Source organism: Phodopus roborovskii, unplaced genomic scaffold, assembly GCF_943737965.1.
Source record: "Phodopus roborovskii unplaced genomic scaffold, PHOROB, whole genome shotgun sequence".
In the NCBI taxonomy this organism is placed as follows: domain Eukaryota; kingdom Metazoa; phylum Chordata; class Mammalia; order Rodentia; family Cricetidae; genus Phodopus; species Phodopus roborovskii.
The window spans coordinates 31,658,268-31,673,991 of NW_026126418.1; the positions used below are offsets into that span (position 1 = coordinate 31,658,268).

The following is a 15,724-nucleotide window of genomic DNA, read 5'->3' on the forward strand; positions in this document are numbered from 1 at the left end:
TAACTGCAAGGAACTTTTAAAAACTATGTGTAGGTGCAAGCAAGTGTCCTTGAAAGCCCCCGCTTTGGCCCCCCTAGGGCTGGTGTTACAGATGGTTGTGAGCCAAGTGATGTGGGTGCTGGGAGCCAAACTGCAGTCTTTGGAAGAGCACCACTGAACCTTCTCTCCAGTCCAAAGAACTTTTTTTTTTCTTTTCTTTTCTTTCTTTTTTTTTTTTTTTTTTTTTTTTATGTAGGCCTTTTGTTAAACAAAGAAACTATTTTCAGACATTGATTACAAGGCCATCAGATTAGTTACATGTGTTACCACGTGTATTCCAGTCTTCCTGCTTTGTTTTTATAGTTGCCTACTCATCCTAACATCTTTCATTTATTTGGATTTGTGATAGCTTTCTACTTGTTAGTAGAGTCCAAAGGCTTTTTATCCTTGAAGAAAGAATCAAAGTGGATTTTTATTTGCTGCAAAATTAACGCCCATTTCTCTCGAATTCATTGATTTTCACAAGCACTCACAAGTACACACACAGTGCAGGGAGCTGGACTTTGAGACAGTGGTTCTTTGAGGTCTTCCTAGGAAACAGTTTATAGTACTGTTCTTTCATTTCAACAAATCCCTTGCTGAACTCACTCCTAATAGAATCTGAACCCAAAAGTTAATGGACTACAGATGCTTTTCCAGGTATTGAGGCTCATAATTGTGTCTTAGCAAAGTACAGACTGTGGCTATGTGTCTGAATTGGGTCATCATCTTTCTATGAATCTGAAGCTGTCTTGACATAAAATAGGATTCAGGCAGAACATCTTCTTAGACTTGTTGACATCCTAGTGGCCTTCTCTGTTTCTGGTTTTGAGCCCAGGAGACATATCTGCAGGAATCCACCTGTCACTCTTGTGCTTTATTGGTGGAATGGGTCACATGCTGACTGCCTTGTCTGTTGCTCTACAGAGTCATTACATACATTACATGAAATGCTCTTATTTTTACAGCCCTCAGGTTTAGTACTACTAAAAATGCAATATGTGCATGAATGACCTGGGATCTCATTAAAAATGAAGATTCTGCCTTCCCAACACAGCGCTCAAGAAGAGCCAAAGGGTCACAGTTGCCATTGTTCTACTTTGTAGTCCATGACATCAGGCCATGACACAATGACTTGAAGTCTCTTCCAATGACAACTTGAGGCTCTCTTTCAGAAGAGGATTTGAGTTTTCAGACCCTGTGTAGACATCTAAACATTAGTCAAAACTAGATCTTGGAATTTCTTCTTTCTTCCACCCTTTTTATTTTGTTTATTTTTGAGACTGGGTTTCTCTGTATCCCTGGCTGTCCTGGAACTGGCTCTGTAGATCAAGTTGCCCTCCAACCAACTCACAGAGATCTGCCTGCCTCTGCCTCCCCAGTGCTGGGATTAAAGGTGAGTGCAATCACTGCCCAGACCCTATCTTCTTTTAAATTACAAACTTCTTTTGTTGTTTGTTTTCTCAATACCGAGGATCAGACACAAGGAGTCATGCATGTCAGGCAAGCATTCTACCACTAAGCTACATCTGTTGCCCAGGTTGGCCCTACACTTACCTTAGCTTCCTAAGTAGCTGTAATTACTGACCTATGCCACCAGACCCAGCTATGAACTTCCTTAGTAGCTTCCCTTCAGAGAATCTTACCAATAAAGTTGTACCTTAGTAATTTTACTTTAAGGTAGAAATTTTGAAAAAGTTGTCTTCTGAATTTCTAGAGTTAACTCTTTGACTTTAAAAAAATCATATGTTGTCATAAATACATGTTATATATCAAGTTTATATGTTGCTTGTGGTACAAATCTGATTGTAGGTCCCAGTATTAGTTGTTGTCATTTATTTACAAAATAATCTTTAGGGAACTAACTTTACCTTTCATTAATTGCCCTTGTCTTTTTCTGGTTTTAGAACTCTGCAGGGGTCCTGTCAGGGAAATGGGAGGGACTGTCTTATCTGCAAGGTGTCCTGTGGTACCCTGAACTGTATAATAGAAGTGTAAAGCTGCAGGGAAGCAGATCATGGCCTTGATGTTTCCTCATGCCTGGATAATGACACTTCACACTGTAAACATGCCAGAGCTAGCTCACCAAAGGCCAGGTGGGCCGCAGTCTCCCTTAGTAAACTGTGGTCTTTTCTGAATATTGTGGTTCTTACTGCCTCCAGTCAGAAGTAGGCTGTCGCTGCATACATACAAAACCATATAAGAAAAAAGAAAAAACCATATAAGGCATGAGTGAGAATCTAATAGTACCATATATCACATTTTTTAATTAAATAAACTTTGATATTGCAAAGGGTAATAAACAAATCTGAAAAGGTTCTGATGTTCAGCAAAGATGCCATGATTGGCAGTATAATTTGGCCCTAGTGCTGGACTGATCTCTTAAGTATTTTAAGAACATACAATCTGAATTTGAATGAGCCAGAGATAGTTGAAAAGTTACAGGGACATGAGGTCTAGGGGAAAAAAAAGAAATTTTTATTATTAAAATATGCTTGAGAAAACTGGCTCAGGCGTGTTTTAAATTGCAAGAATTTAGCTTTTATGGAATAGCATTATTGAGATTGTCCTGTTCCTTTCATTGAGGAAATTATATATCTCAGTACTCTTGTGTTTGAGTTGAAATTTAATATTTAAGTTTCTTGATTCTGGCTTAAAAATTAGCTTGAGCCGGGTATGATGGTACATACCTTTAATCCCAGCACTTGGGAGGCAAAGCCTCTTGTGAGTTCAAGGCCAGCTGGTCTGCATAGTAAGTTCTAGGACAGCCAAGGAAGGGCTAAAGCTATGGTATTAGAACACTATGAAGTGAGTAAGTAGTATAGAGTTTTCAGATAAGAAACTGAGCTGCCTGGGCAATAGTGATGCATGTTTTTAGTCCTAGCACTCAGCAGGAAGAGGAAGAGGCAGACAGATCTCTTTGAGTTCCAGGACAGACAGGGCTACACGGAGAAACACTGTCTTTAAAAAAAGAAAGGAAGGAAAAGAAACTGAGCCAGCACAGGTGGTGATACATGCTCACAATTCCCATACTCAGACAGTTGAGGGAGGAGAATCTCATTACAGGTCATTACAGGGGGAAAGCAGTGATGTTTTGGTGGCTTAAGAGTACACAGAAGGACTTTTCACAATCAGATGCTAGGAAGTGCCTTAGGGTTTCTGTTGCTGTGAAGGGGCACTATGACCATGGCAACTCTCAGAAGGAACCGTTTAAGTGAGTGGCTTACAGTTCAGAGGTTCAGTCCATTATCAAGGAACATGGAGGCATGCAACAGACGTGGTGCTGGAGAGGTAGCTGAGAGTTCTTCATCTTGCACAGGCAACAGGAAGTGGTCTCTCTCACTGGGCATGCTATAGCATATATGAGACTTTAAAGCCCACCCCCCACAGTGATACACTTCCTCCACAAAACCACACCTACTCCAACAAGGCCACACCTCCTGATAGTGCCACTCCCTTTGGAGGCCATTTTCTTTCAAACCAGCACAGGCAGGTAGCCTCACTTCTTCCAGACAGGACTGCAGTAGCTTGACATTGCCCATAACCAACTGCCTAAAAATGAAAAACTGGAGGGCTAGAGAACTATCTCAGTGGTTATAGTGGTTATAAGCACTTACTGTTCTTGCAGAGGACTTGAGTGTAGTTCCCAGCACCCATATGGTGGCTCAAAACCATCTATAACTCACTTTCAAAGGATCTGACACCCTCTTCTTACCTTCACAGGGACCAAAAACACATGATTTGCATACCTACCTAGGTACATCAGGCAAAACACTCATACCCTAATAAAATGAAGTAAACAAGCATTAAGAAAAAAAGCAACCCAGAGCCCAAGGCTTCCAAGGCATATTTTCCTAAAAGAATCAAAACTATACTGTAGATGCATCTGTACTGGCTGGTTTTGTGTGTCAGCTTGACATAGGCTAGAGTCATCAGAGAAAGGAGCCTCAGTTGAAGAAATGCCTCTTTGAGATGCAGCTGTTAAGGCATTTCTCAATAATGATCAATGGGGGAGGGTCCAGCCCATGGTAGGTGGTGCCATCCTGGGCTGGTGGTCCTGGTTCTATCAGAAAGTGGGCTGAGCAAGCCATGGAAAACAAGCCTGTGAACAGTACCCCTCCATGGCTTCTGAATCAGCTCCTGACTCCAGGTTCCTGCCCTATTTAAGTTCCTGTCCTGACTTCCTTCAATGATGAATGGCAGTGCTAGATTGTGAGCCACATAAACCCTTTCCTCCCCAGCTTGCTTTTTGGTCATGGTGCATTGTTGCTGTGATGGAAACTCTAAGAGAGCATCTCACCCCAGGACCACCAGATTCACTTAGAACTTGACTAAAAAGCAACTTGGAAAGAATTTTAATGTTGAAAGGGACAAATAATTTATTAAACAATAATATCCCTTCCCCAAAAATAAAACAGATAGTGTAGCCCAGTGGTGATATGCCTGCCTAACTGCACAAGAATGCTAAGTCCAATGCCCAGCACCAGCAACCATTAAAAACAATAACACTAATATCTATAGGAAAAGAAGTACAGACAGTATAAAGCAGTGCTTCTCAACCTTCCTAGTGTGATGACCCTCACTTCCTCATGTGGTGACCTGTCATTTTGCTACTCTTATGAATTGTAATGTAAATATCTGTCTGGTATGTAGTATGTCTGATATGGGACCCCTGCAAAAGATTGTCCAACCCCAGAAAGGGTCACAACCTACAGGTTGAAAACCACTGATATACAGTAACCCATGGGAAAAATCAATTTTGGAATCTGGAATTTCTATCTGGAAATAAGAAGCTAAAATTAGGAGGTAAATTTTAGAGACTTAATGCAAATTTAATCCTGCAGTTTACTTTGTGAAATTCTGGTAAGTTGCAACCTGCTGGTATAGCTCAAGGCCCCACCCTTCTAGGCTCAAAACTAGCCTGGGGAACAATACAGGTTAACTGCCATGCTTCCCTTTGTCACTGAAGATTTTGAAGAAATCAAACTATCTGGGCTCCTTATCAGGGAGATTGGGCACCCTTGCATTAATCTACGCATTTGAATTTATAACATAAGTGCTATTTCAGCTCTTGCAGGCGAACTCTGCAAGACTGTCTCTACTCATGCTTGCTTCTCTCCCCAACCAACCATCGGATCACTGGACATTCTGTGACAATCTCATATCACTGTTTTGGTCACTAGCAATTGAATGGCTTTCTTAAGACATTTTATTGTTTAGGCACTTTGACAGTGTGCTTAGAAATATATTTGAGTGGTGACAACTGAGCTTCACTTTGAATTTTCTGGGTCCATCAGGTGCCGATAGCACACATTTTCTAGATGGCTGGCTATAGTTTGGGGCATGGATTGTAGCAAAAGAATAGATATTTCTTTTTGCAGAAGGTCCCTATGGGGTTCAAACTTGTGATCTTAGCCTTATTATCACACTTTTAAAACCATCAAACCTAATGGGCATGTTGTATGTATTTCCCTCTGTAATCTTGAATTGAGCTTAATTTTTTAATTACCCAAGGCTTATTTCAAATACGCAATTAAAAATCGCTTTGGGCTGTTTCTCACTTTTGTTTGATAGTGAAAGTCACAAAAGTAAAGCAGACAGCCAAAGAACCTGTCACTTTTCATCTTCCCCGTGCTGCCTGTGTCGGTGAAAGTCACATAAGTGGGGCCGGCAGGAAAAGGCGAACTCACTTTACGGAGAGTGTGACGGCACTTTCTCTTCATCCAGGCTGTAGCAGGTCTGATGTCAGTCACTTTAGAGACCTTTAGACCTCCGTGCTCATTTACTGCTAAACGTGCCCGCTCTGCTTCTGCATTATGAAGATCATCTGTCAACACTTTGACATCGTCCCCTTTGTTATTAAGCGTATGAGGCTCTACACTGTCAGGTTTTTTTGCCAATTATAGTTAAGGTACAATGGTGTATTCACCAGATCAAAGTCTTACATTGGCGGTAGAGAAATGATTTGTAAGTCTTTATTCATCTGAATTGTACAATAGAACACCTGAGGAATGCAAATAATCCCTCTGAGGGCTCTGTAGGAAAGGCTGTGAAATGACAGTGTAGAACTATTGTTATTCTGAATTGATGTCTTAGCCAAAGTAATTATTTCTTATCTTGTTTCCTAACAGTTTTAGCTTTATTGGTTGTGTTGACCATACTTAAGAGACAGATATATGACATTTTCCGTTACCCTTACACATGAGTTTGTTCTGTTTCCCTTTCAATGAAGCTGCATTTAGTATGCTTTTTAAAATGGCATATTTGATTCTAACTTGTATAGTAAAAGTCTGTTACTAAGCCATTAATGATAACATTTTACTATAGAGATTTAAATCGTTTGTCTATAAAGTAATGTAGAGTGCCATAATGATATTATATGCAAAAATCCCTATTTAAGGCCCGCATTTTGCCTTATTATAACTCATAATTTTCCATAATAAAACACCATTTTAATCATAATTTAAGGCCATATACCTAACTCCAAAATAGATCGTAGAGGTTAGTATACTTTTTAGGCTATAAATAAAAGGATACAATTATTGTAAAGATCAAACAGCACTAATAACATTAAATATGTAATTACCTATGTATGATAAACACGCAAATCTTGTGTGAATTTTCATTTCTTTTTCTATCCTGAATCCTGTGCAGCTAGGATTTCTTTCCTTCTTTCCTTTTCCTCCCCCCTCCCCCTGCCCCCTCTTTTGGTTTTTTTTCAAAGCAGGGTTTCTTTGTGTGGTCTGCCTGCCTCTACTTCCCAAGTGCTGGGATCAAAGGAGTGCACCTCAATCACCTAGCTAGGTTCTTAACTTTCTAATAGGTATTTGAAATTTGATGAATTTGGTCTTTAATTTTCCCTTTTCTTTGCCCTTAAAAGTAGCTTGTACATTGATTATTTAACATATTTCTCCCACAGTATTTTGCCATAGCGCCTATTAAACTTTAGTCAAAATATGGGAGGCTGGGACCAATGAGATGGCTCTGTAGGTAAAAGTGCTTATTGCTAAACCTGACGACCTGAGTTCAATTCCCAGAGCCTACATGGTGGAAGGAGAGAATTGAATCCTTCAAGCTGTCCTTTGACTTCCATAGCATGTGGGATCAAGACTGTGTGTACCAATAAAAACTAAATGTACAATACAGGGTGCCGATAGAATGATGGAAGACCTAGTTACTTAGTTGCTTATCCAATTCTGTAAGCAGATCTGGGTAAAAGCCCTAGCTAGATTCATAGCAGAATACGCTGTAACTATCTAGAAATGATGAAGATATTACCTGATTAGTGTTGTGTTCCTAGGTTCTTTACAATATAATATATACTATTATTATTTCCATTTCTGCAAATGAGCAAACAGGCTTAGAAACAGGTGCCTCCTACCCAAGAATAAGAAACTATGAGTAGAACCTATTAGTTATATATTTGTTTCACTTAAATTTTTATTACTACCTTTCAAAAATACTCACTTTAGAAGGGAGAAAGACCCAATAATGCTTTTCCAGGCAGCAACTACTGTTTTCTAATGGACTTGGCTTTTCATGACTTTTGTGATTAAAGGAATTTATTTCCTCTGCATTTCTATTTATGATTCTACAAAAGTTTGGATTTATAAGAATAGTATGTATCCAGTTGGCTATATTTGTAAATCTGTGTTTTGCATTTTTGCTATTGTTGTTGTTGCTGATGTTAGCAGAAACCTCCCTCGAAACCAATGGCAGCTGTTGGTTCTGTTCCTTCAGGAAGGAACTAACCCAGTCAAGAGATACCTGGGTGGGACAATTACTTTTCAGAGATGTTCAAAATTAGTTGGCATTTCAAAGTGTGATTCCTGTATGAGCAACTTTGAGTTCTCTTTCTAAAACTTACTTTGTAAGGGACATTAAACATTATAAAATAGTCTTATTCAGAAGTACAGGTATTAATGATGAACAAATTCAGTTTAACTTTACAAAGTTAAGTTGATAATATTTGTAATAGAGTTCCTATAATGTGCTAAAGTAAAACTAGGTTACAATAGAAAATTTCCACATATACCTGAAGAAATTGCTGCCTGCTAATGCCTTGACCTTGGAAAGCTATACACAAAAAGATGGCATCATAAAACCGTGCAGTTCTTATGAATATGTATGTGCTACTTGATAATAATGAATGTGGTACAGTCATGCATGCACTACAAGATAATGTTGTGCCCTTTTTTGTCTACAGGTTGATAAAAATTAAAGAGTGGGTGGACAAGTATGACCCAGGTGCCTTGGTCATTCCTTTTAGTGGGGCCTTGGAACTCAAGTTGCAAGAATTGAGTGCTGAGGAGAGACAGAAGTATCTGGAAGCGAACATGACACAAAGGTTAATTAGCATTCATTTTCCTGCACTTTATTATCAACTATTTCCTTGCAGTAATTTAATTGCTTGCGCTGATAGAATAATAAATGACAGAGTAATTACCATTATAAAGAGGGAATCTTCTCCTTTCTTTACCATGAGACAGAGTGAAAAGATTTATTTTAAATTAAGTTTTTAACTGTCATCTGTCACCTCCGTACAGTGTTTTAATTATAACATAGGTATTAGTTATGTATATTTTTGAGGAGGGATGATCGCCAAAACTCTTTCGTCATGTTCTGTGGGGGGAGGGGAAAGGGTGAATCACCTGCCATAATTTTTTTTCTGAGTAACAATAATATATTGTTAGAAGATTGGGTTTCAATCAAATAATTTTGCTTTCATGGCTCAAGTTCTGGAAATAATTAATAGTGGATGAAAATAGTTGTAGGCTGGGAAGATACAATTTTTTCGTTTTTAATAGTAAACAGTTCAAAACGCTTCAGACTAACACAATTAAAACCAATTTTAGAAGGGGTGTTTTAAGAATAGCTCCAGCTATCTAACCCCTTCAAGTGTGCTGTGAAATATGAATGGTCATTTACTAATATCTTTACCATTATCTGCTTGAGATGAGTAATTTTAGTTCTAGATGGATCCCTGGCAGAGTCAACCTAAATGTTGAGTGAATTTGTTTCATTTTATTTCAGTGCTTTGCCAAAGATCATTAAGGCTGGGTTTGCAGCACTCCAACTAGAATACTTTTTCACTGCAGGCCCAGATGAAGTGCGTGCGTGGACCATCAGGGTAAGATTCATACTTATTCATCAGCTATATCCAGTTCCACACTATTGAATTCAGATTAATATCACTGACTTTGAAGTTTGTCATGGTGGCGGTTAGCTAGTCATTACAGATGAGGTTTTTGTCCAGGATAACTTTAATTATTTGTGAGCTGCTGAACAGTAAAAGTGGAGCGGCATTGATTGAGGCAGGTAACAATTGATTCTGCCTATTACATAGTCTGAATTTCTTCATCCTGTAGAATCTGTCTACCCTCCTCCTGTGGTCAGAGATAAGACGCACCAGTATTGTGCTTGCTTAATCTGTGTGACTGGGTTTGTCTGCAGTGAAATTGATGTTGCTTTTCATTTTGTATTCGCTAAGTTTGTTTGGGTTGCGGGTGGTTCTTTCCTCCTTTGCTTTGCTCGGATTACATTCAGCAATAAAAGCAATATGACATCATTATGCTCTTCACAGATACACAGTTGGGCTCAAAAAGCTAAACTCAATGTGTAATAATTCATTCCTTTCTATTGAATTCATAGAAATGATGTTTATTTTCACTGTTACGTGTTCAACTTCTTCAAGAATGTGGCACATATTTTAAATATTAGTATATACTGAATATGACTAGGGAGAATGACTAATTTATTCCCAGAGGACAATAGACTGAAATATAATAGTTGCTTTTGAGTATAAATATATTGTAATATAGTAGTTCCTACTAAAAAGTATTTTGAAATATATCTAGTCCTAAATTGTGTGTTACAGAATATAAACGGGTTGGATTTTTAGATCAGTGTCTCAGTGAGTCTGTATTAATGCTGTTTAAAATGTGCACTTTGTGGTGGTCAGTGCTGCCTGACTCTGTTCTCGGTGCTTCTGGTATGTGGTTTTTTTTTTTTTTTTTTTTTTTTTTTTTTTTTTTATTGTGGATGGAAACATGGAGATGGTCAGCAGTGTTAGATAAGCCTGTGAATCCAAGAGTCACTCTCCTTTATGTCTTCTTTGTAAGAAGAAAAATGTCTGATTGACTCCTAACCGAGGTCCTTTCATATAAACTTTAAAAATAATGTCAAAGCAAATCCAAGTTGGTAAATTGTCAGTGTTAATTGTTACTATATTTTTAAAAGATATATTTTAAAGCCTTAAAACTTCAAACTGAAGTGCATGAAGCAGGAAAGAGTATTCACTGGGTCTGAAACGTGAAAGCTGGTTTGTCTTAAGACTGATTGTTAGTTCCCATGATTTAATGTGCTAAGGCGCTCGGTCAGGTAAGCATCAGCGAGTAGCCACATTAACCCAATACATCTTTTATTATAAAAACTGTGCTCTATAGTGTCAGCCTCTTTAGCACTTTAACATGCTTTATTAAGCAGCTGTAGGTCACCATTATTTCTCAGATTTCTTTCTGTGGTTATGTGTGTCTGGAATGTATGTTCTTGTAATTTAACATATGGGATAATTACAAGACATTTCTCTTCCCATCTCGACTTGGATTTCATTTATGATGGTTAGATGCAAGCTATATTATGCAAAATGTTCAAAAGTCTTAACTGTTAACAGTTCTTGATTGTGTCAAAATTATTTTGCTGACCATAGCTTATCTAATTCACTATAGAAATGCCTTTAAGAATGTCCCTTTTTATATATATTTATATATATATATATATATATATATATATTGACTTTTATATGTTCTTTAGATGAACTGAAATTTTGAGAGCTTTGTATCTTTTTTAAACCTTTTATAATTCAACTTGAAAGTTACTTAAAAATCTTTATTTTTTTTCCACTGTGAAGAATAGAAAATCGAAATGAAACCCACCCCAAACCAGACCAGTGCATCTAAATCAATAAAACCGTAGATGACTGTTAGGAAAAACAAAGCTGTGAGCTGTGCTTCTGCAACACCTGCTGATGCGTGTGTGCTCAGTCTGCTGCACAGTGTCCACTGATGAAAATGCACTAATTGTACGGCTGACATCCTAACTGTATGAAACTTCAGTTTGAGTTGAGCCAACTACAGATCAGAGAAAAGAAACTCAATGATTACAATCAGTTATCTTAAATGCAATTTATTTTCTCTGGTCCTTTTCAAAGAAAGGAACGAAGGCTCCTCAGGCTGCAGGAAAGATTCACACAGATTTTGAAAAGGGATTCATTATGGCTGAAGTAATGAAATATGAGGACTTTAAAGAGGAGGGTTCAGAAAATGCAGTCAAGGTAAGGAATGCTTCTTTTTTTTTTTTAACTTGTACATTTCATAATTTTAGCACTCTTGTGATGATACATGATAAACTGCAGCTGTTTAAACTGTGCTGCTAGCCTGTTAGGATCATATTATCCACTGCTGAGGTGCTGACCATGTTCGTATGCTCTCAGGTCAGTTTTAGATAGCTGTATGGAGGGATTTTTTTGTTTTGTTTTTCTCTAAAAATAAAAATACACATTTAAGTCACATGAATAAAAGGAATTTGTTCACTGGTAGCTAATGAAAAAATCATAGTAATCTATTGGAATATATGAACTAGAAATAAACACCTATGGTTAAGTCAAAGAAACAGATACTTATACGTAATCAGATAAACCCGCCGGTACTATGATACTGAAACTTCATGCATTTCTTCTTCATTTATTTATTTATTTATTTATTTATTTATTTATTTATTTATTTATTAAAGATCTTTGGGAATTTGATTTGCTTTTTCAACACTAGAGGGCAGGTCCAAAATTGTGCTTTATTTTAGCTAACAACTATAATTTGATTTACAGACACTTACAGTGAAGCAGTGTTAAATATGAGTGCTAAATGAGTTTTAATGTACATTCTGTTGCAAAATTCATTTCTCTAGCTTGTTTGATTCTACACAGAAACATATTAAAATCCAATAAATAGGTAGTTCACTAATTAAAATTGTAGGAAGTAGCTTTAATTTAATTTGAAGACTATCCTAGAAAATATTGAAAGATTTAAACAGGACTCTAATGTTGACTGTTTCATATTTTGAAAGGAATGTGAAAGACATTTCAAGTTTAGCTTATTCTTACCAGTCTTATTATAACAATCACATTAAAACTGCAGGGTTTTGATGGGACTATTGCAATCTTAGAAGCAGGAAAGGAAGAATCTCCATATAATTGGTTCAATATTGAGAGCCATTTGACTTACCAAAAAAAGAGTAAGTCACAGTTTGTCCCTAAACAAAGCATTAATTCCGTTGGTGTCATCTGTACTGATAGAGATAAGCATGCAAATATTGATGGTGAATTTTGTCAAGAATACTAATTAGATTTGAATATCTGAGTTTTTCTGCCAGTAGGTTATATCATTAAAATAAGGGTATTTTCTCTTTCTAGAACTCAAGTTAGAAGCTTCTTTTTTCTTACTTGCCTATGCTGCCAATTTTGAGTAATCCTTAGTGTGTATATATATATATATATATATATGTATATATATATATATATACACACTATATATATATTTGTTATAGTAAATTTAGATGTTTCTCACTTATAGTGATATGTAAGACTTAGTGTTTTATATCCTAAATTGGAAAAGGTTGGCTTCTGGCTTTTCCATCTAGAATATCACTAAATATTTTGTGGATTTTTAACTACTCAAAACTAACATTTAAAATTTTGAGCTGTAACTAAATGAAGGATTTATGGTCTGCTTTATACTCCTTATTCAACAGTTTACTTGTACATGACAAGAAGTTTGAGTCTGTGTGTGTGTGTCGTGTGTGTGTGTGTGTGTGTGTGTGTGTGTGTGTGTGTGTGTGTGTGTGTGTGTTCCTACCAGTGGTGCAGCATAGCTAATTCATTGCAGTGCTGTGAACTATATACTGAATAGCTCTGTGGGCTTTGTAGTCTACAGGGATATCACACTATTAGCAATCATATCTGCTTAGGCAAAGCTGCCTTCTACAGATGGCTGCTTTCAAGTGCAAATGATCTGCTTAGACGTGTCTTGTTTAATACATACTCAAGATTCACAAATGGGTATTGATTTTTTTTTTCAACCAGTGTTTCTGATAGCAGTGGAAATGGATTAAATGGTCTCTAGAGAATTTAAAGAAACACTGTCACTATTAATAGTAAACTTGAGTGTAACAAAGTATATAAACTTACACTAATATGTCATGTACTTCATTTAACTTTTCTGTATAGTTTAATAATAGTAGGCCTTAGATTCTAGGAATAAGCATGTGGCTTTCAGTACATCACATCTTTACAATAATCATGTGAGTATTTACTTAGTTAGAATGATAGAACACATTGTCTTTTCAAAGATAACTTCCTGTTAATAGCATATTGCTAGTGGGCAGAATCCTTTGTGTAGTGCACTATCAAAACTATGCTCATGAGGGCTTTTCAGTCTGGTTTGTTGATTTTAAGCCTCAGATATATGATTTTTGTTAACATTTTTACTACTGATTAATATCATTTCACTTGGCTTTGAACTTCTAATATTGTCAACGGGAACTAGTTATCTTACATTGGATAAAGTTTCTATATTTTGAAGAAATTCTAACAGAAGGAAGAAATTCTAACAGAAGGAAAGCACTTTAGAGGTTTTTTTTCTTTTTCTTTTTTTTCTTTTCTTTTTTTCCAAAAGATCCTCAGATCCCCATTGAGTCGTTAGTGCCAGGGTCACAGGAGACTGCTAATTATGTGAGTGTTAAGTGTGGGTGCTTAGAAGCCTGAAGTGTGTGCAGGGCCAACGGGATGAACCTGCTTTGTTTGTACACGTTACCAAAGGTGTGCCCGGTCCTGCATACCAGCAGGTGGAATCAGTTGCTTTGCAGACTGACTTATAAATCAGTGGGAAAATATCTGTCTTCAGTTCCAACCTGTTAGAGTCTGCTTGTCACCAGCACTGTCAGCAAACTTCCAAGTGAATGTTCAGAACGCACAGTAGTTCAGCACTATTGTCGAAATTAAACTGGCCTACAAGAAATTCAAATATACCTGCTACAATTGAGCACAGTTTTTCTTGATGCAAACTGTCTTTAACACCAGGGTCACTAAAAAATTCTTTAAGCAAACAAAGCCCTTGTAGCTTTTTTCTGCCTCGTTTGATCAGTTTTCTTAAGAGTGACTTGCTGAATGTTTGCAGACACATCAGAAATGTACCACAAACAGCATGTAATGAAACTTAATGATATTGGTATAATTACATTTATGTATCAACAGTAAGTGAGAATACATTATGTACATCCACATATATGTGGAAGCCTAGTCCTGCCTTAGTTTTGCTTTTCTTCTAAAGAAGAACTTGTGTGCCTTCCCACACTTCTCTTCTTTTTCATCGTGGTTTGACATGACCCACAGAGAATTTCTTTGCATTGTTTTCCTGGTATATCTGGTTATCAGTGATAACCCATTTCCACTTCTTCTTTTTTCTATTTGCAGGCTGCTGGAAAGTACAGACAACAAGGCAGAAATTATATTGTTGAAGATGGAGATATTATCTTCTTCAAATTTAATACACCTCAGCAACCAAAAAAGAAATAAATTGTTAGTTATTGCTCAGATAAATAAATGTACAACTTCTAAAATGCATTTATTGGGTTTTGGGGTTTTGTTTTTTAAATTAAAGTTTCTGAAATCTAAAGAGACAAAGTTAGGAGTGGGAATCTTCTACAAACAAATTATTTTTATTTGTTTTTAAATTATAGAATACTGCATACCTTCAATGAAATGCAAGTTACTAAACGTGAACAGCTTTGCTTTTCACGTGATTAAGACCCTACTTCAAATTGTAGAAGCTTTTCAAGAACCATATTACTCTCATGATACTTCATTAATCTCCATCATGTATGCCAAGCCTGACACATTTGACAGTGAAGACAATGTGGCTTGCTCCTTTTTGAATCTACAGATAATGCATGTTTTACAGTACTCCAGATGTCTACACTCAATAAAACATTTGACAAAACCAGCCTTGGTGTGTTTGGGGATGTCTGTATTGACTGACTGTGGTGTGTTGAATGCGATATGGCACCTGCTGGCTGCTGATTACAGAATTTTAAGGCGTGTGTGTGACACAGGGACTGGCAGTGTGGGGCAGCTGCAATTGTATCTTAAAAGTGAGTCTTTCATGGGAATTAGAAGAATAATTTACCAGGGATTGTCTAAAAAAAAAAAAAAAAGTTAATTAATTTGTAGATGGACATTTATTGAAAGATGATAGCAATGATATTTTCAAAGGTTATAACATAGGTGACTCTGACCAAAAAAAAAATAATTTTGTTTCAAACGTTAGTGATTTTTGTTTGTTGTTATTGTTCTAACCAAATGGAAGGCATCTTTATTTTCACTTTTCTTTAAAACTATTAAATTTTAAAAACTGACCATTTCATTTCTGAGGGGTTGCATTTTTATTTCAATTCAGATTCATAGACTGATTTAAAAACTACTGAAAAATAATGCAACTTTGATCATTTTTAAGCACCCTTCGCATTCAAGTATTTGTGGCTTAGTTGCCTGGAAATCATGTACCACCTCACCCTCTTAAGACACAGCCTCAACTCTATGCACCCCCCAACCCCAGCCCCTTTTGTGCTCCAAGGTGCAAGAGGAACCATTTCCAAG

The 15,724-nt window shown here is 36.8% G+C and overlaps 1 protein-coding gene across 1 annotated transcript in view; it reads left to right on the forward strand.

Moving 5' to 3' along the window:
• Ola1 (Obg like ATPase 1) overlaps positions 1–15,071 on the forward strand; it is a 127,524-nt gene extending 112,453 nt beyond the window's left edge. Inside the window, exons 8-11 of the mRNA XM_051184469.1 lie at positions 8,225–8,365; positions 9,052–9,148; positions 11,228–11,350; positions 14,543–15,071. Of these exons, the coding sequence (XP_051040426.1) occupies positions 8,225–8,365; positions 9,052–9,148; positions 11,228–11,350; positions 14,543–14,644 (463 nt within the window). The 3' untranslated portion in view covers positions 14,645–15,071. The remainder of the gene's footprint in view (positions 1–8,224; positions 8,366–9,051; positions 9,149–11,227; positions 11,351–14,542) is intronic.
• Positions 15,072–15,724: the final 653 nt, after the last annotated feature.